The 27945-nt window shown below is 35.0% G+C and overlaps 2 protein-coding genes across 6 annotated transcripts in view; one reads left to right on the plus strand and one right to left on the minus strand.

Moving 5' to 3' along the window:
- The window catches only part of MFN1 (mitofusin 1), a 30914-nt gene extending 21951 nt beyond the window's left edge, over nucleotides 1-8963 (plus strand). For both annotated transcript variants that reach the window (XM_010976253.3, XM_031451537.2), the window contains exons 11-18: nucleotides 464-590; nucleotides 764-868; nucleotides 1167-1269; nucleotides 1423-1652; nucleotides 3319-3471; nucleotides 4264-4460; nucleotides 5963-6097; nucleotides 7928-8963. In XM_010976253.3, coding sequence (XP_010974555.1) covers nucleotides 464-590; nucleotides 764-868; nucleotides 1167-1269; nucleotides 1423-1652; nucleotides 3319-3471; nucleotides 4264-4460; nucleotides 5963-6097; nucleotides 7928-8009 — 1132 coding nt within the window. In that variant the 3' untranslated portion in view covers nucleotides 8010-8963. The remainder of the gene's footprint in view (nucleotides 1-463; nucleotides 591-763; nucleotides 869-1166; nucleotides 1270-1422; nucleotides 1653-3318; nucleotides 3472-4263; nucleotides 4461-5962; nucleotides 6098-7927) is intronic.
- Nucleotides 8964-10425: 1462 nt separating this feature from the next.
- Nucleotides 10426-27945, minus strand: part of GNB4 (G protein subunit beta 4) — a 51147-nt gene continuing 33627 nt past the window's right edge. For 3 of the 4 annotated variants that reach the window (XM_031451549.2, XM_064492980.1, XM_064492975.1), the window contains exons 4-10: nucleotides 27803-27909; nucleotides 25478-25541; nucleotides 23865-24027; nucleotides 22792-22858; nucleotides 22487-22688; nucleotides 18469-18685; nucleotides 10426-14856 (exon numbers count right to left, since the gene is read on the minus strand). In XM_031451549.2, the coding sequence (XP_031307409.1) occupies nucleotides 14750-14856; nucleotides 18469-18685; nucleotides 22487-22688; nucleotides 22792-22858; nucleotides 23865-24027; nucleotides 25478-25541; nucleotides 27803-27909 (927 nt within the window). In that variant the 3' untranslated portion in view covers nucleotides 10426-14749. Of the gene's footprint in view, nucleotides 14857-18468; nucleotides 18686-22486; nucleotides 22689-22791; nucleotides 22859-23864; nucleotides 24028-25477; nucleotides 25542-27802; nucleotides 27910-27945 lie in introns of those variants that run through there. The other variant, XM_064492984.1, reaches the window with a different exon arrangement.

Raw genomic sequence — 27945 nt, forward strand, 5'->3', positions numbered from 1 at the left:
GCACCCACTCAATTCCGTGGTTTTAGAGCAAATACATGTACACAATAGGCACAGGAATGCAATGTGGCTCTATTTGAGGAAAGCTTTATTAGCAGCTGGCTAGATTTGGCTTGCAGGATGCTATTTACTGGCCCCTGTTTATTAAATATAGTCAGTATTGAGTTGGGTCTATTTTGACTGTTTATATCTATGAAGTGGGTGGAGATTTTAGAATCATTATTAATCCTTTGTGGGATTCAGGTGCCACATTAGCAGAGAGACAGTTTATATCCAAGCTTCTGTGAAACATCTTATGAGTGAAATATTTGAATCCTTTTAGATGTTGAAATACAGTTTGGTTTTTTTGTTGTTGTTGCTTTTGGATCACACTAACAGATGATTCCATGTGTGAGTGAGTGAGTGTGCTTAATTTCTTTGGGGCTTTAATATACCCTGATAATGATAACTCTTCATACTATTATAGGGTTTATTCAATAGAAGAGAGGGAAGACCAAATTGATAGACTGGACTTTATCCGAAACCAGATGAACCTTTTAACACTGGATGTTAAGAAGAAAATCAGGGAGGTTACAGAGGAGGTGGCAAACAAGGTGGGTAACATTAGCTTTGTGACTGTAATATCTAGGAATGAGAGTATTTTTGATAATATTGAAAATGTTATCTGTTACCTTAAAGGAATTTTTTTTTAAGTTTTTTTAACTTGATTTTTTGAGCAGTCAGTAATCTTTAAAGTTTTTAATTCTGATTTTTAAAATATTTTTAGGTTTCATGTGCAATGACAGATGAAATTTGTCGACTCTCTGTTTTGGTTGATGAATTTTGTTCTGAGTTTCATCCTACTCCAAGTGTATTGAAAGTATATAAAAATGTAAGTTAAATTGTAGTTAAATGTTATTCAAATACAGTTTCCTTACCTTATTCTTACTCTTAGTCCACTCTTTGGTGGTTTGGCCATTCTAGTCTTTACGTGGCCATCAGGACACGATTAAACTATTAACATCTCCTGTTTACTCTCATAATAAACATAAACTGTAAAGTATACAGAAAAGTTATCCTCTTAGAAAAGAATAAGATCAATAAATGTTTACTATTTTTTTTAAGTTTTTAATAAAATCTGCATATGTTCTAGGGAAAAAATAATGTGGTCATTTACCCATTGTTAACAGGAATTAAATAAGCACATAGAAGATGGAATGGGAAGAAATTTGGCTGATCGGTGCACCAATGAAGTCAATGCTTCAATGCTTCAATCCCAGCAAGAAATTATTGGTAATTTTTATATCTACAAGTTCATGTGTGTAGTTTTTTTGTTTGTTTTTTTTTTTTTTGGTGAAAGATTTATTGTAAAATCCTTTAGGTATTTTATAAGATGTAAAACATTATATACTGTTGTTTCTTAAAATGAAATTTTGTTCTTTTTAGAAAATTTGAAGCCATTACTTCCAGCTGGTGTACAGAATAAACTACATACACTGATTCCTTGCAAGAAATTTGATCTCAGCTATGACCTAAATTGCCACAAGTTATGTTCAGATTTTCAAGAGGATATTGTGTTTCATTTTTCCCTGGGTTGGTCTTCCCTTGTCCATCGTTTCTTGGGCCCTACAAATGCTCAGCGGGTGCTTCTAGGATTATCAGAACCTATCTTTCAGGTATTATATATACATGTCTTTTTTTTTTGGAGTAGGCTTTTTACTAGGTGGATATTGCTGAACCGTGCAGAAATGTATCTGATTCTACCAGTTGAGTCTCCTTTTTTATGTGATTTTCTCTATAGAATTAGCTGTGTCAGATTTGCTTATTTGTGAGCTAGTATTTGTGATATAGAGCCATTTCTGAATTAGGTATACTATGTGTAAGAGAAAGCCAATCTCAGACTTCTCATTCAGTACTGTTGTAGATTGTTCTGCATTCACTTTTAAAACTTTTTTTTTAAGTTTTCTTATCTTAAAAGTTTTTGTTTCTATAATTCAGGTAAGTTGGAATAAATATAAGCATTTAAAAAATGTTTTGAATTTATCAATTCAGTAATTTTTCAGAAAACTTATGGAGTTGTAAAACCATTGCCACAATCCAGTTCTAGAACATTTCTGACACCCCAAACGATACCCTTATGCCCATTTGCAGTCTGTTATCATTCCTGCCTCCAACCCTACTGCCAGTCAGGCTTCTGTAGCTATCATTTTTGCTCTTCCGGGACATTTCCTATCAATGAAATCATAAAAAATGTGGCCTTTTGTGACTGGCTACTTTTCACTTTAACATAATGTTCTCAAAGTTCGTTGTCATGGTGCATGATGCAACAGTATTGTAGCATATCAATACTCCATTCCTTTTTTAATGGCTGAATAATGCTCCATTATGGAGATGACACATTTTACGTATCCATTCATCAATTGGTGGACATTTCAGTTGTTTATACTTTGTGGCTATTATGAATAATGACGTTATTAATACTCATGTACTGGTTTTATGTGGACATCTATTTTCATTTCTCTTGAGTATATATCTAGGAGTGAAATTGCTAGGCCATATGGTAACTCCATGTTTAACCTTCTGAGGAACTGCCAAACTTTTCCAAAGCAGCTGCACCATTTTACATTCCCACTAGCAACGTATTAAGGTTCTGTTTCTCCACATTCTCAAGACTTTGTTATTGTCTGTCTTTTTTACTCTGGCAGATAGAAAGTTGTATCTCATTGTAGTTTTGATTTTTATTTCCCTAATGACTAATGATTTTGAACATCTTTCATGTGCTTATTCATGTATCTTATTTTCTGAGATGTGTATTCAGATCATTTGCCCGTTTTTTAAATTGAGTTATTTGGCTTCTTACTGACTTGTAGGAGTTCTTGATATGTTCTAGATACAGGTCTTTACCAGATATATGATTTCAAAATATGTATGTTTTTCTAGTCTGTGGCTTGTCTTTTAATTTTTTTTTATCGTGTATTTTTAAAGTGTAAGTGTTTTAATTCTGAAGTCCAGTTTTTTTTAAAGGATGTTGTTTTTGGTGTGGAAAAATTTTTGTTTTTAATTACTCTTAAGAGTTGAGGGCATATTGTTACAGGTAGACCCATTGTATATTATGAAGATTCATTATTCTTCATGATATCATTGGTCCATGTCATAGAAGATAATTTTCAGACCATTTTTAGTTTCTTCGTATATTTATGGTGAACTCATTAATTGAAGTCATTCTTTTTGTAGATTTACTACTATAATTTTAAAAGAGAATACAATAGAATTTTGTAAATGTGACTATTCCATTTATAGTTGTTTAATTGAATTAATCCTTTTTCTCCCCAACCTTACCAGCTCCCCAGATCTTTAGCTTCTACTCCTACTGCTCCTACTAATCCAGCAACACCAGATAATGCATCACAGGAAGAATTCATGGTTACCTTAATAACGGGATTAGCTTCTCTTACATCTAGAACGTCTATGGGCATCATTGTTGTTGGAGGCGTGGTAAGAAACAGTGCTTTTTAATGTAATTAAAATTGAAATTTTTGCAAAGCTGTCTGCTAGATCAGAAGAAGAAAGGTGTAGTTACCTCTCTGTTTTCAGGATCTATAAAATGACATGAAAAGTTGTAGGTTAAAATTAGTGAATTAAGAGTTTCACAAGTGTAAATCTTTTTCAAATTTATTTTTAAAAATATAATTGACATATAACATTGTATTAGTTTTAGGTGTACAAGGTGACTTAATATATGTATATATTGTGAAATGATTACCACAATATAAGTTTTTAAACAATGGTTCTTATTTTTATATCACGGCACACAAAGAAACAACACTTGTACATTGAAGTAACAGGAATAATCCAGGTCCCTTATCTAGCCTTCTCTGAATACCAAAGGGATCTGCCTTGAAGTATTAGGTGATACTTTTTGTGGTAGTTCTTTTATGTTTAGAATTTTTTTTTCTTATCATTAACAGCATAGGTTTACTTGTTTGGGTTTTTTTAAACCTTTGACCTAAAAAAATATTAACATCCCGTTTTGCAACACATTGAATCAACTTACCAAATTTCTGACAGGTTGTAAAAGTTCTTGCCTGATAGTTATGTGCTGTCCCCTTTTCAGCTTGATTTCTGATAATTTCATATTTTCTTACAGAGAAAGAATATACATTTCTAAAAAATGGGTCTGACTTAGAGCTCTGTAGGGAACTGATGAGTTTTCTGAAGCCTTTTAGTACATGCATCTCCCCAGTGGTGGCTTTCCTTCTCAGAGTAAGCTGTGTATTTATCTTACAGATTTGGAAAACTGTAGGCTGGAAACTCATATCTGTTTCATTAAGTATGTATGGAGCTTTGTACCTTTATGAAAGGCTGACCTGGACCACCCGTGCCAAGGAGAGAGCCTTTAAACAGCAGTTTGTGAGCTATGCAACTGAAAAACTGCAGATGATTGTAAGCTTCACGAGCGCCAACTGCAGCCATCAAGTACAACAGTAAGTCGAAAGATTCATCTGTGTTTTTATTTTAAAGCGTTATTGAAGTATGACTTACATGCAGAAATGCATGAGTAAGAGTGCAGCTCAAAGAATTAACGCAACGTGAAGATGTTTTGTAATTGCCACCAAAGTGAAAAGATAGAATGATATCAAACAAATGAGCTCAGAATGCATGGAGGTGAATGTAATTTATTTGTACTGGGACAGCCCAGATTTATAAGTTTAAAGGCATTTTTTTTAAAAACTCTACAGAGAATTTTATTATAATAACCTGGGTCCACTGAATTTCTTCTTTTATGTATCTTAAATATTTGTTTCACTGATTAAGTAAAAATATATAGAACTCTTGTCAAATCAGTGTATAATGTTCTGTATTAGGATGCTACTGAGAGCTGACTTAGAAAGTTTTCTGAGCTAAAGATGATTGCAATTTAATGGAAGAAGCAACATGCACATAATTTTAATAAAAGATGAGAAGTGTTAAGTAATATGAGAGCTTCATAATGTGAGGCTCTAGAATCTTAAATCATGAAGGATAGTGGATAATAAAGGTTTCCTGGAGGAGAGGTAGCCTGATGAGATTTGAACATGCAGAATAGAGAGTGAACAGAGAAAACAGCCAAAACCAAAGGCAAGAAGGTAGGGGGAAAGACATGTGTTCAGAAACATGACACAGTTTCAGTGTAGCAGATGTGTTATGGTGGGGGTGAGGGGGTGTGTCTGAGCATAAATCTAACACTGGGACTAGGGTTTGGAAAACTGGAATCCTGGGAATGATACCATTAACGTTTAGCTCTAGAACAAATAACTTTGCAGTGGTGTGTTATATAAAGTGCTTTAGACTGAGACAAGAATTGCAGGAAGATTAAACTGTTTCAGACACAAGATCAAAGCCTGTACTAACCTAGTTAAAGCTGTAGGGAATGGTAACAGTGAGGGCACAGGGTTGCGACCACTATATTAAATTCCAGAGGTACCCATCTACCAGGCATGCTCCAAGGTGCAAAAATATAAACGTAATATTTGCCAAAGTTAATATATTAACTGGCACACAAATATAACTCCTTGGTTCTAGAAACATGGTTAAATGTTTCTATAACTTAAAGTATTTTTGACTGAGTCACCAAAGTTCATTAAATTTTTTTTCCTTTTTAGTAATTTATTTTTATATAGGCAGGGGACAAGAGTAAGGCTTATTGTGCTTCTGAATAAATATATCTAGCCTCTGCTGTTTTATAGTTTACTCATATTCACAGCAACATGGCAGAGTAATATTACTCGTTGAGCATTTGTCTTGAGGCCAGATGAAATTGAGGCCACCATCAAATTAAGCTTTCAAGCGTCATACCCACCCTCACACCATTCTTAGCAGTGTTCTTTGACCTAATGTTTTGGGACTTTTTTAACTTGTGATCTTTTTTTTATATAAGCTTTAAATTAAAGTGTATTCATTTTGAAAGGCATTCATGACTGCTGATAAAATTGTTTTTTATTTTAAGGGAAATGGCAACCACTTTTGCTCGTCTGTGCCAACAAGTTGATATTACACAAAGACATCTAGAAGAAGAAATTGCTAGATTATCCAAAGAAATAGATCAACTGGAGAAAATACAACACAATGCAAAGCTCTTAAGGTATTTGAACCTTTTTTTCTCAATAATACGAACATTTATCTATCTCATTACTGAAATATAATTATGTAAAATCACTAGCAAATTTGTGTTAAAAAATTTTGACTTTACTGACTTAATTATAATTTTCCATATTGAATTCCATGTTTTACAGTTTCAATGAAAGCTAATTTCAACAAGAAAAATCTGAGCTTAAAGGAATTTTTTAGATGTACTCTTAAAGCTTTCTGTTAAGCTACATTAGTGCCTTTTCAGAGCAGAAGTTCTGTAATTAAACGTATGAGTTTTCAGTCCTATATATCCAAGACGTGTAACTTCTGTTCTCACTGGAGACTGTTAGGTATACTTAAATTTGAAGCAACAAAAGTAAACAAGATACCCTAATATAATGTGGAATTCTGGTTTAATATGACTTGTCATGGATTCTTTGGAGTCTGGTGGGGGAACAAGACCAGAAGTGTCATCACCAGGTCTATACTTCTTGGCAGTTCTTAACTTTCAGCTTTATTACCCATTGGCTGGCTCACCTACAAATCTAGGAGAATCATTAAACATCATTTGTTCCCTGCTGCTAGTTGCCAGGACACATGCTCCATAAAATTGCCTGTATAAAAACAGTGTCCAGTGTCTGCAAATTGGAGAGGCTGTCCTTGTGAACTGGATTTTAAGACATATATTTAGAACACCTGTGATAGCATTTACCTATGGTATCTTAATCTGATTGGCAGCCATCTTCTCGTGGTACCTGTTTCAGAGTGTCTGGAAAAGGTAACTGACTGCCTGTCACTTCAACCCCAGTCTCCCTTCACATGCACAGACACACACCCAAGTGAATTTCCTATATTCCATCGCTCCTATTTTAAGTTAGATCACTCCAAATAAAGCCTTTCAAATTTGATGAAACTATACCCAGTAGAAATTTTTTTTTAACTTAAGTATACTTTTTAAATACTTTTTCACCTTGTAGTTAAAGAAGCAAATGATAAAATAGATTATTGGCACTTACATAGCTTTCAGATTTTGGCCAGACTGACTTGAATAAATAATATTTTTGATCTGCTAATTCTTTTCCTAACAGGAAAATTTAGAATATTAACAGTACTTGGACTTTCCGTTATTACTAAATTAGGCTTAGCCATTCAGATAGAAGTTAACTAATGCTTTAGAGTTACCTGAAGAAATACAGTGGTGTTCACATGTACATTTAACTTATATGACCTTGACCGTACACACGTAGCAATGAAAGAAGACCAAGAAAAAAAAAAAATCATTCGAGAGAGAGAGAGAGAGAGAGAGAGTGTGTGTGTGTGTGTGCGCGCGCGCGCATGCCCTGGCATTGTATGGAAGACACAAACCTGTTTTGCCCTGTGTGTTTTCATTCTTTTTCCCCCTCTCTTGTTATGGGCATTTGGCTCCATCAAGTACAGTTCTAATATTAAAAAACATTTTTTTTTTGGTCCACCATGGTCCTTTGACATCTGCCAGCTACTTCACGTATACATAAAATGCTTAACTTAAAGGGAATCCATGTGACTTAGGATATAACGCCTATGTAAGGTGATATGACTCCACTGTCTCATAAGCTTTTCATTCTTGTTAAAGATTTTGTCTTTTATCTCAGTATACCTTTTTTTTTAAAGTCCTGGACATTGGATTCTGTGTTTATTGCAAAGTTATAGTAGCACATATAATAAGTGCTTTAAAAAGGGTTAATAATCTGAGTTCAGATAAATGTAGCAACAGCCGGCTAGTGGTTTTTTTTTAAGATTTGAATAGGATGCATTTTTTTCCCACTGATCTTTATGATAATTAGATTGTTTTGTTTTTAATTAGAAATAAAGCTGTTCAACTTGAAAATGAGTTGGAGAATTTTACTAAGCAGTTTCTACATTCAAGCAATGAAGAAGAATCTTAAGAGATTGCCTTGGTAATCATCATAGGAGAAAATGGAGCTTGTAAGGTTGGGGCAGTTATTTTTATGAAGTGACTTTATGAATTATACTAACTGTATCTAAGTAGCAAATCCTTGAGTAGATTCTGGTATTGATCTATCTCAGGGTGTTTGCATTTCTGAAGAATGTTATGATGTCTCTTTAGTTTTAATTTTAGGTAAAGAAAGATCCTTTGTGTGACAATAATGAATTCGTTAATAGCAAAAGAACCAACTCTGTGACCCCTGAGGGGTGGGGCCCTGCTCTTAATTAGGGCTCTCTTTGTTTTTGATTCTGAAAAACTCTGCTTCCTGGCATCCAGGAGTTAGAGAATGCTCTTTTCATCTTCTTTCTCAAAACTAATTTTTGATGCCTACTTGAATGGGAATAGTCACCTTGTTTTATAAACTGCATTGCTCTAACCACAAGGGAGTGTGGAATGTTCTTGAGTGTATTATTTATGCAGGTTACAATCACTTTTGCCATCCCAGCAGGTATGTAAACCACTAATACATAATGCTGTTTTTACTCCTTTTATTCCCATTAAAACTGATACAAAACAGTATTCAGGTTTGTTATTACAAATAGTCTCTTATAAAAGTATCTGGGTCTAAGTTTGCTCACCTGTTTCTAAAGAAACATTTCAGCCTCAACTCTGATTCCAGTAAAGAACACTTTCTATCTCAGTTTTAGAAGTCAAGTTTGAAGTGATAAAAATAGCCAAAGATATGGAAGGTCTGAATTTTGGGTGGTTACAGTCATGTATGTTTAACAGTGTTCCTCAGAAGGTGCTTGCCAAGGATACTGCTGGATTGTCGTCATCCCCCGCCCCTGCCCCGGTAGCTTTTATATTTATTGAATTGTATGAATTTGTCAGGGCATGGTTAAAAATTATGACTGTATTTTGTACCATAATGAAATGTTTTGGGGTTCAAGAATTGTGTCTGTTTCTCTGTTAAAAACTAACTGAAACTTAAAACTGACATTCTAGGGCTTTGCTGAACAAAATGTAATTTTGAGGAACACCAAATCAACACAACCCACACGCTGGTTAGAAATGCACAATCCCAGAGGACACCGTGCTTTAGTGTGTGCTGCTTTTCCAGGGAAGGATGTTCCAGGCTTTTTTCTTTTAATACTGACTACTTCCTTTTCTGTGCCTTTAAGGCTTGTGGATATTCCGGTCTTTTCATAGCAGGTGCAACACTATTTCTTAGGATATTTTAAAGAGAAAATAACATTATTTAGGCCATAGAAGCCTTTTAAAAACACATTTTTAAGCACATCAGATACTATGATGCAATATTCAAATCCAAACAAATATTGGTTTATAGCTAATGATGTTGCTTTATAACCAAAAAATGATACAAGCCACCAAGAAGTGGGATTAGGTAACAACTGTAACATAAAAAACTGATGTCTAGGACTGAGTACTGCTGATTAAGGTTATGAGCTCAAGGCCTTAATATATATATGCAAGTACTTGAACTTTTGAAATAGCATAGTGGTTTGGTGTCACCGCATTACTGTAGCACGGTGGTTCTCAAAGTTAGTTCTTTGATCAACAGTATCACTTGTCAACTTCTCACACCAGACCTACTGAATCAAATACTAGGTGATCCTGATACATGCTAAAGTTTGGGAACTCCTGGAATAGTGGTTCTGGAGAGTAAGTTTATACTAAAGTTCTCCATCACTAGCTTGAAGGCAGTTGTGCCTGATAAGTTCGAAAATGTATGAACGTTGGAAATGGGATACTAAAATAATGAAACCCAACCTTTACACCAGGAGATAAGTACACCTATGACCAAGCCTGTGAATTATAAAGAAATGATGTGATTTATACAGCTGATGTAGTTCAAGGTTATTGCACATTTACTTGATTGTCTGCTATGTATGTTTGCAGAATTATTTATAAACTTTGTATAAGCTTAAACTTTTTACAACACTACATTTTATAAGTATGCAAGCTTACAAGGTGAAAATAAAACTTGTTTGCCTGATAGTTGGTAAATGTAGCATTTATACTGGCATTTAGTGAGTTTTAACCTTTTATTAATGATTTTTATGGTAGACATATAAACTATCTTGGGGAGACTGGCTCATCTTTATCCTAAGGGGGAGCTTTAGGGAAAGAGTGATGTAATTTTGCTTTTTAATGAAAATCTGTGGCCTTTTAATAGTAGGCTAACATTCACAGTACTATAGGATAGGTCAGTGGCAGGCACTCCAGTCTCTTCCTTGCTACCAGCAGCCCATTCATTTTTTATGACAAAATAATTACCTGTGTTTAGATAAAGGAATCAGAGCTGAGCATGAAATACTGGGCTTGGAGTTTAGTTCTGGGACTTAATTAAAAGTGATCCTACTAAAAATTGACTTAAAACATGCTACATGAACTCTGGTTAAAAGCACTTTATTGATTACAGTATCAATTCACAGCAACATTATTTCACAGAGCTACTGCACACATAAAGGAAGGAATCACTGTGCAGGAAAGATCCAAGAGTACTGCTAAATCATGATACAAGTCCATAGTTTGGTGGAAAGCTTTTTATAAGAGCTTTAATCTAGTACATTCACCTTCCCATAGTCTAACTGCAAACTACTGACATTCAGATTCAGTTGGCCACAAGTGTAGAAACCATTCTAGGTGAAGAAAAACATTTTGATAACTTTAAAAACCCACTTAGATGTCAATGCCTTTGGATAAGAATACGCAAATGCAAGTGTTCAGATGCTTCTTGGAAAAGAGAAAACAATAGGATAGAGCACCATTGTGTAAGAGACAGAAAAGGCTTGAAGTATTTACCAAGTATATCACTGAAGTTCTATTAAAAAATAAATACTGGATGATGTAAGATTTTGTCAGGCACATATAACACCAGTTGAAACACATAACCAGTTTTTCATATGCTGCATTAATCAACTATTTTATAGGCTCAATAATTGGATTTAAGAAAAAAGACAGGAAATTTTATCAACATGCAAACAAATTTGCTAAATACAAGGTGTACCATCAATCTGATTAATAAATTACTTTTTTAAACTATGCTAGCTTAGACATTCAATCACACACCATTTTAATGAGTACCTATTAGAACCAACATTTTTAAATACTGCACTGAATTTAAGACAACTGAAAATGGGAGAAAAATTAATTATGAAATGTACTTCACATTCTACTTAATCTAATTTAAAATACCAATTTTATTCATTGTGCTACCCTTTCTCACAAGAAAGATAGTCTGACTGGTGAGTGTTTTAAAAATTCTAACAGGAGGTAAGAAACCATTTAAAATTTCACTTTTCACAATGGCAAAAGGGGTATTAGAAACTGAACATAGCACTTAACTTTAAAATGTTTTTAAGCCTGAATCATACCCTAAAGGTTTTAGAACATTATTATTAAAATGATAGGCCCATTTGGGAGATTGTTTAATCGGTTTCCATTAACCTTAAACACATCAACAGGTAGGTCACAAGTGTTCAACTGTGTTATAATTTAAACTGAGACATTCACCAATAATCAAGCATAAATTTCCCTGAACATCTTCATTTTTAAAACAGTTAAAGTCTTAATTTATTACTAAATCTAACACATCAAAAGTGTTGGAGATTAGCCATGTAATATTGACACGGTATTTTTTTTAACAATAATAAAAATTTCATTTTGTCACCTGGAGAAGCTCCATTTCTCTTTCAATAGGTTAACTTTAAAATGACTTAACATATTCGAGAAGCATCTACATCTGTTATGTCTAGGAGACTAATTTACTATCATCATGCAATATTAATCAGTTCAGCTGACTCTAAATTAAAATAAGGAGATTGCCTACTAGGCTCTATTGGAGAATTGAGAAGTATTTCTTGATAGTTAAGTATCTCTTGAAATATTAAGCCAAATCTTTGCCTCTCTGAAGATGGAACTCAACATGCTGTTGTAACCATGGACTCACAACTGTAAAAATCTGAGCTAGGGAGGACCTTGGAGTACGTAGTCTAAATCTCTAATAGCATAGCTGCCAAAAATGAGGCCTTTCCATCAGAGTGAAAGCAATGTCCTTACTGACAGCACGAAGTGCTTTCTTGGGCAGGTTTATGGGATGATGTGCTGAATCACGTGGCAATCCCTCCACTTTGTTTTAGAAAAGAATATGTGCCTTTAAGATATTCTTGCAACATCTTAAAAACTGTTCTTTATGAAGTGAATAAAGAATCTATAAGTAAACCTACTGAGGCACATTATGTTTAAATCTTTCTTACAAGGTAAAAAGAAAAATTATTAGGCACCAGAACTACAATATTGATGCAAATTTCTTACTACAACGTACGGGCATATTAAGATTTTGAAAAACTAAGATTCAAACTATACTGTACTTCTATAAATTATACACTCTTACTGATTTCAGGAAGTCTTATGCACAAAAGAAATGGTCAATCTGCTGAACTCAAAACCACAAGTAAACAAATATATCTAGCAACTGGAACGCATACCTCTAGAAAACAAAAGATTTAAAAACTAAATTAATGTGGTAATAAGGTCACCATTCAGTCATTCATGTATAATTAGCTATAACAGTGGTCAGTTTTCAGTTGCCTAGTACATATTTAATTATGGGAAATGCCTTTTAACTATAAAAAATTTAATAACATCAAATCATTTTTATTAACATGTTTAAGACTAGAATACTTGTCTGTGTGCCTCTCTGGCTGAAGTGTCTTATTACTAGAATCACCAACAAAGTAGAGGAGATACTCTTTATAAGGCTATATTGCACATGGCAGAAGTGCTTTCTTGAACAGGATTTTGGAATAAATTGCTGAACCACATGGCAACCATCCCTATTTCTGGAAATGAGTATGTTCCTTTAAAATATCCTTACCTTATCTCAAAGAGCTGCTCTTTATGAAGTGATGTAAATAGTCCATAATCATTAACAGCAAAAGTTCATAGAAATCTTGTATATAAGTACACATTCATGCCTGCTATCTACAATAGTCTGGGTTTTTTGGTCCTGTATCTTAATCATCCTCTTTCCATTTTATTCTCTTTTAGTATCAACTGATCTACACAAAACTGTTACTGACTTAATTATACTTAATAAGGTTGGTGCACTTATTAGCACATTCACAATATAAAAATGAAAATTTACAAATAAAATTTGGGAGTATTTAGGTTAGGGTTACAAGTGATCAAAAGTTAACAGACCTATCTCAACAGTAACTGACAGTTTACTAAGTTACAAAACACAATACACTTCTTTATTGGAAAAACCCCAAGACTTCACCATCAGGCAAGACTAACAATCTTCTATTGTCAATCATTTGGGTTATCTGTAGAGAAAATCCAAAGGGGAAAGTACCTTTGTTTAAGCTCAGGGGGGCACGCTCTAGTAATAGCCACATTATTGTATCATTGACAAGCAGAGGAACTGCTTATTAGTATTTTCCTCTGGCTCCTTGAAGAACTGCTCTTAGAATTTTCTTTTTGCTTTAAAGCGGGGCTCACTTTAGATTTTCTTTGAAGCAAAACCACTTAGAAACCAATATTTTGTGCAAAGGAAAGAAATATTAAGATCAAAAAGCTTGAATGTTTCCTTTTTAAGTTTTTGAAGGCACAGATAGTTTCCATCAATTCAGATTTTGTATTATGTGAACATAAATTCATAAAAAGCAACCTTGTTACAATGATAACTCGTCATGTCTAGTGATTGGTTAGCTTTTACACTTCTTTCAAAAATGTAATGCTGTTACATTGTATTTCCTGTCTAGATGAATACTGATGGAGAACATTGCGGGGAAATTCTTCAGATGCAAGGACAATCCAAATGTTTATCAATCTTCTGAAACAGGGAGGGCACTCTATAACTCAGTTCTAGAATATGAAATCAATAGGAAAGCCCAACTATTTAGAATGCTATCTAAAGTGTCATTTGATCCTAACCAGCTTTTTAAAATGCCTACATTTATATGTGATTACTGCTATCTACCTATTAACATAATACAAGTTTCTTATGTATGTCTAAAATTTCAGAGTGAGAGCTCTATTCCCTGGCCTGCCTTATGATTATGTCCCCTTCAAAGGAACCGAATATGAGCACTTACTTCAATTGATAAGATGGCAAACGATGTACTAGAAACTAATGATAATCAGAAGGACTCCCCTCCGCGGTACCTAGGCCTATCAGCATTCTTAACCAGTAGTGACCAGGATTTCTTTCAGATCAGAAAGAAAGAACGGAGTTCAAAGAGACTTTCTTCCAACATCAGTACACACACCTACGGTATCACTTCATCTATTCCTGTGCCTGGTTCCTCCATTACAAAACTCAAAAATGTGACACTTAATCTTATGTATACAAAGTTAAAAATATAGTTCTTTAAAAATGCAACACATACATACAATCAAACATGACAGGCTGCTATAGTGTATACATTCTGTTCTACACAAATAGACTGAGTACGAGCAAAAATTCAAGGTTAAGTTAGCTCAACTTCTCTAATACACTGGTCCTTCTGATCTTAGCAAGCACCTTTACCTTATTTTTTTCACCTTTTTTTTGTATTGTAGTTTACTTGAAAGCTTCTTTTTTTGTATATAATAATCTCAATAGAAAAATCTTCACCTGCAAATATAAGGTAAATTCTTTTTTCACAGCTATAGGCTGTAGTACGGATTTCTCCAGATATCGGTGGAGAACAGAAAATCTGTTATGCACTGTTAATTCCAGATTCTAAGAAAACTGTCCCAAGACCCTGTTGCCACAGCCATGCCATCATCAGTTACACCTAAACAGCTGACACGGTTGTCATGACCAGCAAGAACACCTGAAAAACAAGAGTTCAGTAACAAGTCAGCAGTGGGCAAGTTTTAGAATGAAGTAAGTGTATGCATCAAATACCCTGGAGGGTACTAAGAAGCTAACAAGTTCCTCTGAGCTGAGAGTCTGAGCGCCAGGGGTAAGCTGGGCATGTACACGAAATGAAAGTCTTGGTACTACATGAATATCTGTGACATGTGCTTCAAATTGTTTTTTTCATTTTTGAAAAATTATAATTATGCCTTTTTATATCTAGGAAAATATATGTAGACTTTTATTTTACATCTCTGATTGACACTAAATTTTGTCAATAAGCTATTCTATTTTCAGCAAAAGCGAAATTTTAAATGAAGTTCAATAAACTTTCACCACCAGAACAACAAAAACGTAAGAATGAAGCTGTCTTACACCACCACTTCCAAAAATATCAACATAATTTATTTACTTTACTCTTGTAGCCACCAAACACTGGAATGTTCTGGCCATAACTTTCTGAAACCATCAAACTCATCCAGTTTCAGTTTCTTTTGTATGTTAAACTCATGTGATATACTGATCACCACACAGGAGAAAATGAAATATTCTCAAATATTTGTTAGGAAAATGAGAAATGCAAAGATTTAAAAGAAAAATTAGAATATTAAATTCTCAATAAGAATTTTTTCTTTAATATACTGTGTTGGAATTTGCATTATCTTTATAATGAAGCATAGCATTTCACCCAGTCGCAGGAACAGAAGTTCATCTTGCCTAACTTAATTTTCTCTGTAGTATGGCAATGTTTGGCAATAGGCAAATTTTTTACCATTATGGGTTAAAATAACAAAAAATGAACATTGTGGCTCAATACTCCAAGTCACATTGGAAAGGATAATGAATTAGCAATTCACGAGTCACTGTTCAGCTTTAAGGTGAAAGTATCCAGGGGAGCCAACGTGATACCAACCAGCCGTAACAAAGCAAAACTAAAACTCAAGCATATGCTAAAAAATACGGAAAACAAACACTTTTTTATTTTGTTATAGATACTAATTGATTCAATCCAGGCAAAACACCTAATACCTCAAAAAAGTCATTGGATTTGGATAACTGAGTATGTCTAAAAATCCACTTGCAAAATGCTCAACTGTGAACTTTTCGGCAGTCTCTTCAGAGAGGTTGTAGAAAATTATTCCTGGTAATAATACTGCTCTGGTCCCTCAGAAAATTCAACAACTGTACAGGAGTTTAAAAGGGAAAGGATATAAACGCACTGGACACCGAGGATTTGAGAGCAAGCAACACAGCAAAGTTCTGTGAGCTGTGTGGCAGTGACTGTTAGTGGACCCCAAAATGCTGAATTCAAAGCAAATGGTCTGGCAAGCCAGGAAACAAAACTATACTGCAGAACCTCCAGAAGGATCAGATGCTAGTGGAACCAGAAAGGGGCAAAGACAGGACCAACTAAGACTGCATTAGAAAGTGTCCAGGAACCAGCTAGACTCCCAGGTCTTCACTCTGCAGTCAGATGATTGATGGTTCTGCCCTAGAGCATGAGACCAGAGACTTAACTTGCTGGAGAGAGTCACAGAGGGTCTCTTAACTGGAAGAAAACAGGCAGAGTTCAAGTTGGTCAAACTGCTGAAAATGGGGAATAAGGAAGGTTTACTTGCTACTGTTTTTGCACCCAGCTTTCCTCCTGAAGTCAGCCCCCAAACTGTCCAGTCAGCTTATATACTCCAGGAAGAAAAGGAGAAGCTCCACCTCAGAGAACACAGCTGGCCCAAGGGGAAAGGCCGTAAGATCGGACAGAGGTTCCCCAAAGAAAGCCTGGGAGGATCGCCCTGCAGTGAGGCCACAGCCAGGACACCCAACCACGTGCAGAGGGCTTTCCCAGTTTCAGCGCCTCCCTCTTTAGCATGAGTAAGAAGCTAAGAATCACCAGAGTTTTAAGGAAATATGCTTGACAGGAGACTGAAAAAATAAGGGGGAAGGAAGGCAACCTGCAAAACACAAAAGACTATGCTCAAAAGAAGAAAACTTCAAAAAAAGGCTTTCATTAACAACCTCAAAGAAACAAAAAACTTTACTCATTAAAAAAAAGAATGGGTGCCTTAAGAGAAAAACCTCTCAAAAAGATGGTAGCAAAAATGAAAAAACAAAAGTTTAACACAAGAGTCATGGAAAGAAAAGGCAAGGATTTCTCAGAACATGGAGCAAAAACGACAGACGGAAAACAGAAAATATAATAAAGTCTAAGAAACTCCAACATCAGAATAATGGGAGTTCTACAAAGAGAATGATAATGGGAAAAAATGCAACCAATTAAATACACCCCTCAAAATTCCCAGTACTACAAGGTATAAATAAGTTTCCAGATTGAAAAGCTCCACTGAATACCCAGAACGGTAAAAATGGGTCCATTCCCAGATAACAAAACTGGCAGAAAGTCTGAAGATTAATTAGTGAGAAGTACATTAAGACTAAGGGTGTAAGCCAAATAATTAATTTAACCCTAGAGAATATAAAAAAGCTGCATAGCCAAGGGGGCGGGGGGTGGGAAGGGATAGAATGGGGTTTCAAAATGTAGAACAGATAAACAAGATTATACTGTACAGCACAGGGAAATATATGCAAGATCTTATGGTAGCTCACAGAGAAAAAAACGTGACAATGAATATATATATGTTCATGTATAACTGAAAAATTGTGCTCTACACTGGAATTTGACACAACATTGTAAAGTGATTATAAATCAATTAAAAATGTTTAAAAAAAAAGCTGCATAGCAAAGGAGTCACAGCATATACCTCACTGCTCAGCAGTAAGAACTGTTTAAAAAGTCGTAATTACACCAACACTGATGTTCTAAACAAAATTCACTACACAGGAAAAACTGGAAGATGGGCACTGAGGTGGGAGGAGGGATGTCAAGGCCAAACCCTCAACAGATAATGCGTAAAGTGTTTTTTAAAAAAAAACCAATACAGGCATGTTACTCAAAGGTATGGAGGTAAATACTTAAAAGCTCTCTTTGGGAGCAGAAAATATGAGCTGGGGTCAGAGGACTGCTGTGTTCTGGTAACAAGTCATGCAAAACTATTTGATTCCTTGAGTATAATTTTTATTCCAAAAAAATTTTTACATCACCCTGTGTAATGTGTTATTAATGACAGTCCCCAGGATGACTTGATGCTAATATTCTGGAAGCTGCAGAGGAGGACTCGGAGTATGGGACTCAGGGGAGACAATGGTTCTGTGTCCCATCCCAGATGAGATTGGAGGCAAAAAGTCATGGTCCATAACAGTTACAGCATTTCCTGTCAGGTTACAGGGAAACTGTAATTTGGAAAAGACCACCCTAAATGATACTCACTATTCATCTTTATGTCAAAACTTACCAAACAAGAAAATATTATAAACTCAGATAAAACTCTTCAGAAAACAGAAACGTAAATGTAAGTATGGTTCATGGACGGGAACTGCACTCAAAGTTGAGGCAATATTGACCATGAATGAGAAGAGCCAGGCTACCGTTCCCCATGGCCCCAGGGTGTCCAGGAGGCCCTGAAAACAAGTGACAGGAGCCCTTTCACATTTCCTGACAAAATCAAAACCTAACATGGACTTATTTACTAACCTGCACGATCTCCTTTGAGCGTGTCCCACACGTTACAGTTGAAGTCATCATAGCCAGCTAACAGGAGACGCCCGCTTTTTGAGAAGGCTACGGAAGTGATCCCACAGATGATGTTGTCATGAGAATACAGCAGTAACTCCTGGTCTGCACGAAGGTCAAAGAGCCGGCAAGTGGCATCATCAGAGCCAGTGGCAAAGGCGTATCCATTTGGGAAAAACTAGAAGGAAAAGCAACATTTATTCCATCGATGTATATAGAAATTATGTGAGGCAGTGTAACAACAGACTCTAGGCTAAGACAGACCTAGGTTCAGATTCCAACTTGGCTTCTTACCAGGTGAATGATGTAAAGCACTAAAGATTCTTGAACACTTAGGCCTTAGTTTCAGATTCTGAGTGCTGGTTAGGACTGAATGAAATAATACATACAAAATCCCAAACCCTTGTTCAGCACAGAGCAAGTATTCATTAAGTGTTGGCCCTGGCACTCCATGTGTCTTACTAGAACATTTAAACACTGCTATTCACAGAATTTATTTACATATGTGTACTCTTAGAAGAAATGTTCCAAAAATCTCATTATGAGAAATAGGAAACCTTTCATGAAAGAGAACAAAAGTCATTCCAGTTAGGCTAGCTTATAAAGTAGTAAAGAAAACTGTGAGTTATTAGTTTGTGAATCCCCTTTCTCAGACACTTTACAAAAGAGGAAATCACTTTTTTCATCTATCTATTGGTCATCTGTATTACTCTGTCAGTAATAAAATAAATAAAATAAAATATTCTTTGCAGGAATAAAATGAAGAATACAAATGTTTCCTTTGTTGCAAATATTTATAGTTTATCATTTGCTTTCTAATATTGCTTACTTTTTAAAAAACAGAAAGCAATTTTTTAGAGGTATCACACTCCCTGATTTCAAACAGTACTACAAAGCTGCATACAAAACAGTATGTTACTGGCACAAAAACAGACACACAGATCAATGGAACAGTGGAGATGGCCCAGAAATAAACCCACGAATATACAGTCAAGCTACAACAAAGGAGGCAAGAAGATACAATGAGGAAACGACAACCTCTTCAAAAAATAGTGTTGGGAAAACTAGTCAAATACATGCAAAAGCATCAAACTGGACTAGTTTCTCATACCACATAAAAATAAACTCAAAACTGATTAAAGACTTAAAAGTAATAATACCTGAAACCATAAAACTCCTAGAAGCAAACATAACCAGTATACTCTTTGACAATGACCTTAGCAATAATTTTTTGGATCTGTCTCCTCAGGCAAGGGGAAAAAAAGCAAAAATAAACAAATGGGACTACCTCAAACTACAAGACAGCTTTTACACAGCAAAGCAGACTGTCAACTGTCAAGAGGAAAAGGCAGCCTACTGAATGGGAGAAGGTGTTTGCAAACAGTATATCCGAAATAAGGTTAATATCCAAAACATACTAATAACTTATGCAACTCGGTATCAAAACCAAAACAAAACAATTGATTAAAATATGGGCAGAGGACCAAACAGACATTTTCCCAAAGAAGATATACAGATGGCAAGCAGACACATGAAAAGGCGCCCAACATCACTAAATCATCAGAGAAATGCAAATCAAAACCACAATGAGGTAGCACCTCACATCTGTATTATCAAAAAGACAAGAAATAACAAGTGTTGGTGAGGATGTGGAGAAAAGGTAACCCTCCTACACTGTTGGTGGGAATGTAAATTGGTGCAGCCACTACGGAAAATAGTATGGAGGTTCCTCAAAAAATTAAGAGAACTACCATATGATCCAGCAATTCCACTTCTGGGTATTTACCCCCAAAATCAAAAACACTAATTGGAAAAGATACATGCAGCCCATATTTACTGCAGCACTATTTACAATAGCCAAGATATGGAAGCAACCTCAGTGTCCACTGATAGAAGAATGGATAAAGATGTGATATGTGTGTGTGTATATATATATGTGTGTGTGTGTGTGTATAAATACACATATCTTGCCATTTGCAACAACATGGATGGATCTAGAGGGTATTGTGCTAAGTGAAATAAGTCAGACAGAGAAAGACAAAAACGTGATCTCACTTATATGTGGAATCAAAAAAACAAACAAAATGAACAAAAAGACACTCATGGATGGATACAGAGAACAAACGGGCTGCAAGAAGGAGGGGGTGGAGGTGGGCAAAATAGGTGCAGGGAATTAAGAAACACAAACCTCTAGTTGTATAATCAATCAGCTGTGGGGATGTAATACACAGCAGAAGGAATATGGTCAATACTGTAATAACTCTGCATGGAAACAGGGTTACTAGACTTATTGTGGTGATCATTTCATAACTTATGCAAATGTTAAATCATTATGTAGTACACCTGAAACTAACACAATATTGTACATTGACTATTTCAATTAAAAAAATTTTAAATCTATAAACAACTTTCAATTTTTATGTAGTCAAATTTGTTTATCCCTCTCTTTTAGATTTCTTTCCTTGTTTTTATGAATAAAGTCCTTCCCCTTGAGTCTATTAATGGATGTTCAATTATATTTTCTTCTGGTTTCTTTTTTCATAATTTCATTTTTCACATCTTAATTTTTATCTATCTGGAATGTATTTGATACATAGCATTCAGTATGAGGATCTAACTTAATTTTCTTAATAATTAAGCAGCTGTCCCCCAGCTATTAATAAATAATTATTTTTCTACTGATTTTGTTGCTACATCTATAATTCCCTAAACTCATTTACACAAAAACTCTTAGTTTTGAGTTTTTGGTCAACATGTGCTTGATAAATAAAAAACATTTTTTCCCCAAAAATATCTTCTTGCAAAATTAAGAGTATATCTTATATACAGAACCGTTAGCAATTACATTGCTTTTGGAAAGTCTCATCATATCTATACATTTTGGCACCTGATCCAGATAGGACAATTTACCTAAGTCAAGCAGTACCCCACCTCTTTTTAGGACCCCTCCCCTCAATACTGACTGATAAATCATTCTGATTGTCATTCATAATGCCCTTTTAGCTTTAAACTATAAACACATGTGACTAGTTCATCCTCAAATACTTGTCATCTGGCTTAATTAATCCATCTGTGGTTACCTGTTTGTTTTTGTTTTTTTTAAAATGTGAAGGGGCTTATCCTTTTACTGGTAATGGTAAATCCGTACCATTTACTGAGCATCCAATATAGTTTTGTTTAGTCTCCATACCATTTTCTGATGTAGGTAGTAGCATTATCCCTATTTTAAAAACTGAGAGAGGGGAAGGATACAGCTCAGTGGTAGAGCTCATGCTTGGCATATGCAAGGTCCTGGGTTCAATCCCCAGTACCTCTATTAAAAATAAATAAATGAATAATAAACAAACCAACCAACCTGATCCCCCCGCAAAAGAAAAAATCTAAAACTGAGGAATGTGTGGTTCACAGAGGCTAAGTAGCCCACCTTATCTCACAAGGCTAGTTCCCAGCAGAACTAAGGGGTTTGGCTGACTTTAAAAGCTATACTCTCTACACTAGCAGCTGCCTGTCTTTTAGACTGTTCTTCCCTTGGGTAGTTCCCTTTGACCGCAGAGATATGGGACTTTATTCTCCTCTGAATACACCGCTGATGTTCATGATCTGCTTGTTTGCTCAAGATGGTCTATCTCTGGGGAGGGTATAGCTCAAGTGGTAGAGAGCATGCTTAGCATGCATGAGGTCCTGGGTTCAATCCCCAGTACCTCCTCCAAAAATAAATAAACCTAATCCACCCCCCCAAAAAAAGATGATCTATCTCTCTATGGGGTTGAAATAAAATTTATTCCTGTCACCTACAAATAAATACCTAAGTCTATGGATTAAAACCTTTCCATTAAAAAAAAAACCTCTATTTGAGGATTCAATGTTGTAAGAGCACATTATTTATAAGAATTCTTGAAGATAAATTGTTAAAATCATACTACAGAGTTCAACACTTTAAATGCACAATAAAATTTCCTTAGAAATGCTATTCACTTACACTGACGGCGTTAATATCTGACACATGTCCAGTGAAAGACTGTCTACACATTCCATCGCGAATATCCCATAATTTGGAAGAGGCATCACAAGCACCAGAAACAAAAGTCCTCATGTCGGGACTCAGAGAAAGACTCATCACATCTCCAGAATGCCCAGTGAATATAGTGGTCTGCTGGGCAGTTTCAATGTCCCATAAAGCACTATAATCAAAAGGAAATAGAAATAATTAATGACTGTTAATGACTATTAGTTTCTAATACCACCCTCAACCCCCAAATCAGTATTCTTCTGGAATAAACTTACCAAGTTGTATCTCCTGAACTCGTAACAATTTGGCTGTCATCTAAAAAACGACAGCAGGACAAGTAGCCTACAGCACAGAGAGTAACAAATTTTAGGTCATTACTAATTAATTCAATTACCGTATGAAATAGTAATATATTTTTAAAAATACAATACCTAGACAACAAGTGTTTGTTAGTATAATCTATAGTTCTACTTATAATTACCTCAAACTCTGTTATCTGCAACTGAATTTTATCAACAAACTCTCTCAGGTATTTACTATGTCAATGACATCATGGTGGACCCTCTGACAGTTACAAGCTTGAAACTTGAGAAAGTCACAGTCCCTTCCACCTACTACAATTATCTAAGAGAGAGAGAGATACTTCTTAATACAAATATCTATAATCTATAGCAGACTTGGTTAAGTACTCTGGAAAACTACTTTAAAAGCCTCAGTGAAGGCTTCATGAAAAAGGTGGCATTCAAATGCTCAGAATTCAGCAGTTTCAAAATATGCAAATGGCAGGAAAACACCATTATAGAGATCCTTGTAAAAAGCATAGCCAAATAATATTTCCAAGAATCCAGAGAGGCTGAAGCCTGATGAGTGTCAATAAATTCCTAACGAACACTGCTAACCAAATACTACTGAACTATAGTGTACACACCAGCAAATAAAGCAATGCACAATCACACAGTGGAAAATACTTCATAAGTGTATCTTAATACATGTTTTCAACTACATAGTTAAGTGCTCGTGCCAAAATCTTGTAATTGTTATATGGTTATATGCAGAGAATACAAAAAATTATGTTTGCTTTCTTATATTTTTCATTATTGTTTGAATTTTTTGCAATATATTTACAATTTTTACAAAAAATAGTGCCATTTTTGAAAGAGTTATGACCATCATTGGTATAATTATAAAAAGTCAGTATTTCCCTGATTGATGGTACTTTCTACTCTCAGCTGATTCACATTCATCCTTTGCCCAACTGAGCCCACTCGGTCACGCCTTCTCCGCCATCGGCTCATTCTTCAGGAGGAGTCAGGTTTGGGAGGAGAGGACAATAAGCAGTGAAGCTCACCTGTGTGACCCGGTAACTCTCGGCTCACTCTCACATTTCCTTCTCTGGTTTTTAAGTTATATATAGAGCAGATGTTGTCCAGTCCTCCACAAGCAACGTAATTACCAGAGGGAGCATAAGCACAGGTCATCACCCAGGAGGACCTCAAAGGAATAGCATGCATCTGCAGGACAAACGCAGTGCATAGGAACTATTACTAAGTGAACATTACAAAAACAGTCATTAGTTTTTCAAACCTATTTACCGTGAAGCAAAGACTACTAAAAATTAAATGTACCTTAAAAAATAAGCCAAGTAACATAAAGAATGCAATGGCTTGAGAGAAAAATAAAAAATAAAATACGAATGCATACTAAAATGCCTCTTATTTTTCCTGTATTATTATCAAATCATTCAGATTTAAGTGCTTTTTTCAGAAAGTATTCTTTTAAGAAGAACAAGAACATAGGATGTTTCAATGCTAATGTAGCCATTTGAAGAATTAAGTATAAAATGTTAAAGATAAAGAATTTAATAAAATTCTTTGTTTCTGCAGTAGTGCTCAAAAGAGGAAGAATTTCCTCCAACATTAACACTGAACAATACAAGTGAGGAAGTTGACCAGAGTGGTTCTCCCACAGAGATGGCACTACATCCTTCCAATAACACAATGGTAATATTTTGCACTGATCTACTCACACCACTGTCTGGTGCCTTATTACCCAAAACCAATCATTTGCAGGTCAGGTTGCAAAATTTAAGGTGTATGGGAACAGTAAGGCTAAATGGTCCACACAAAGAATCAACACATTGTGTGATTACTACTGTGCTCTCATTAACCTCTAAAAGAAATTTTTTTAATGCAATTTTTTTGTTTTAGGAAAATACAGTTGATAGACACATGCTCAATGCCGACTAATATCAAAAAACTGTTATATTACAAATCTGTCTTAGCTAGCTTTAAATTCTCAACTAGGCTGAAGTTACTGTTTATTTCACAAAATAAATTCTTCTAAATCTTTAATAAATCTTAACAAAAAACAGTGGTATAAGTGTATACAGAATCTAAAAGTATTTGACTCGTGAGAGTCTTCCTGGAGCTTTTCCACTACCTCTCAGCATGTCTACATCAGGGGTTCTTTCTAGTGGACATACCAGGAGGACCCACTGGCTTTTACCACCAAGGGATCTAAACAAGATGTAATTTGCCTCCAATCTACTGTCTCTTCTGAGCAGTCCAGAATCACAAATCAGTGCCTAGAGTGGACCAAAGAAAACATGCTAACTTACCCACAACCAAAAATAAAAACCGCAGGGTTGCTGTCACATTAGGAAATGTGAATTTTTTAAAAAGTCATTTGTATGTAAAACTGATGCACACTGTCTTCTAATATGAAATATGAGACTCAAATAAGACACACTGAACTATATTCCTATAGCTGTCCTTGGGAATAAAAAGAAGAGCTAAATATTAAAAGCAAACACTAAGCCTCAAGAGAGGATCTAGGTTAAAATTAATGGAATAAATTTATCCCAAAAGGAGATTAAAGTTCGAAGTAACAGAATAAAGGGAAGAACTGGTGGACATGAAACCAAATAAAAGGTTATACAAGAGAATGATTAAGAAATTCTACCTTATTTGTTGTATAGCTATCCCAAATAATTAATTTTCCATCTTGGGAAGCACTGACTAGTAGCCTAGAGGAACAAACACAAAAATAATTTGACACTCAGAGGAAAAAAGTAGTTTAAATTAGTTATGCATTGCATTCATGTAGAACAGTTCAGAAAAGACAAAAATAACTTCTCTAATTAAAAACCTGATACCAGGGAATATTCTCCCAACTTTAAAAAAATGTATTCTGCATGCCAAAAAAATTTCAACATAACATAGAACTTAGCAAAATTTAGACATTTTACTAAAAATGTCTCTGGTTATGATTCAACTTTTTCATGGTGAAAACATTCTAGTTCTTATTCAAGATTCTGGAAGATGTTAGCTGACTGGTTTATTATTTATTGATTTAAATATAATGACAATAGAGTATGTACATATAGGTCTAACCACCATATTTCATTCAGTTTACAAATATCAACTGGGAGCCTGTGAACGTAAGCAGTGTTAGGGATACAACACCAGCTATTCCTCCTGCCCTCGTGGCCGCCACCTCTGGTGGAGACAAGACACTTACACGTATCTATAGTAAACCAGGCAAGTGAAAACTGGCAGAAGAGTGGTATAAAACAAAAGGCCACAGGAAAATAAACAAAGGACAAATAATCGCTAATTGAGTTAATCAAGTAGTCTCACAAAGGAAAATGCATCTTGAAAAATGGAATTTTGAAAGCTAAAGATAGAAAAAAAAAAAAGTCTGTATTCTACAAGGAGGTTAAGTATGTTCCATGGCAAGAATGCAAAAAAATGGGGGGTGTTTCAGGAATTGTGAATTTCCCAGTTATATAGCGTTTGTAAGAAATAAGATAAATGGTTTAGAAAAGTAGACTGGGCTTAAATGGTGAAAGCTTTGTTCGCCAGGCTAAATATGAACTCTTGACTAAGTAATCATTAGTCACTAAATTTTTTGTTCTGTTTCAGAATTTTATTTTTCACTATGGCATAAAATTCAAAAGATGCAAAAGGAGATACAGTGAAAAGAATCACATTCCTGTCCCTGTCGCCCAGCCACCCAGGTCCCTTCACTACAGGTAAAGAACATGGTTATGTAGTGATCACTGTAAGTTTTATAAAAGCGAAGATCTAACTGTAAGCTGTTGGATTGAACCTAAAGTAAATTCTTTAAAAATCAACAGGCATCATCAGCACTGAGTTGAGAAGAACGATAAATAATAAGTGGATAATCAGAATGGGTAGGAAGCCAAGGTAAGACAGGTTCTTTGTTGGTACTTCTGTCTTTCTATGAAGATTAATGGTCTTGAGAAAATTTTAAGGAAAGTAAGCAACATTATCATTGTTTCAAGTGATTGTGTTTTGAGTTAAACATTTGCTGTATCAATGGGCAGATTATTTTTTATCTTAAACTTCTTCAAGAAAAGGAATAAAACACTTGGCCTAGCTTTATGTCAGTTGTCAATTATGTAATTTTACTTATTCCCTCCCAAGAGGCACCAGTTCTATATGACTGTGCTCAAATATCCATCTACTTCGAGATGTGTCAAGTTTTAGCAACACGCAGTGACATTTTTAGGTTCTCCTGGAAGAAGAGGAAAAATGTGCCACTTCTATTAAATAATGTCTTAGCCTTTTTCTCAGTCAGATGAACCAAATTAAAGGAACAAGTCAACCACTCTGGCAGCAAGTGCCCTGCCATTGCCAGAAACTCTGGAAAAAGCATAGACCACACTGTAACCCCATGAACAAAGTAAATCGTCATGACTAAATATTCAATTGCAAGCCAGATGGCAGCTGAGTGTGTGTGCACACGTGTGCACCCACATGCTTGAAACACACACACTTGTTTGTTGGGGTTAGGGGAATAAAAGATGTATTCAATGAAAATAAATGTCGTTACTTTATGTAATTCCATCCTTTGTGAATTTAGGTAATAAATAATTATAGCAATATCTGGTAAATTGTACATATCAATACTGAACAAATATTTCCTTATTAACTGAAATTTCAAGGGTGATATACCATAAAACTGCCTTGGCATGTTAAAAAACAAAGTATAATAATACCCCACTGCAAAGAAAAGAAAGCCTAAACATTTTTCCTGGTTCATTTTATAAAGGATATTTTTGAGAGGTAAATTTATTTTCTATATTAAAAGTTTTTAAACTTTTAAAGTGTCAATGAATATTTTAGTAAAAGCGCTGTTCATATTAGATTTATGTTCTGCAAACACTTCATAGATATAAGTTGTTTCTAAACAAAGAAAAAGCAAGAGATGACTCTTAACAAAAATAATTCTGTGGACAGTTTGAAAATGGCAGGTACAAACCTTGAATCATATCCCCAGTGCATAGCATAGATTTTAGCTAGGTGACCCCTCAGTGTGCGTCTTGTTCGCATCTGTATTCGACCCACGGAATCCATATTTGCTGTGATCTTTAGGAAGTGATGAGAACATTATTCTTTACCTTA

The sequence above is a fragment of the Camelus dromedarius genome, chromosome 2 (genome assembly GCF_036321535.1).
Source record: "Camelus dromedarius isolate mCamDro1 chromosome 2, mCamDro1.pat, whole genome shotgun sequence".
In the NCBI taxonomy this organism is placed as follows: Eukaryota; Metazoa; Chordata; class Mammalia; order Artiodactyla; family Camelidae; genus Camelus; species Camelus dromedarius.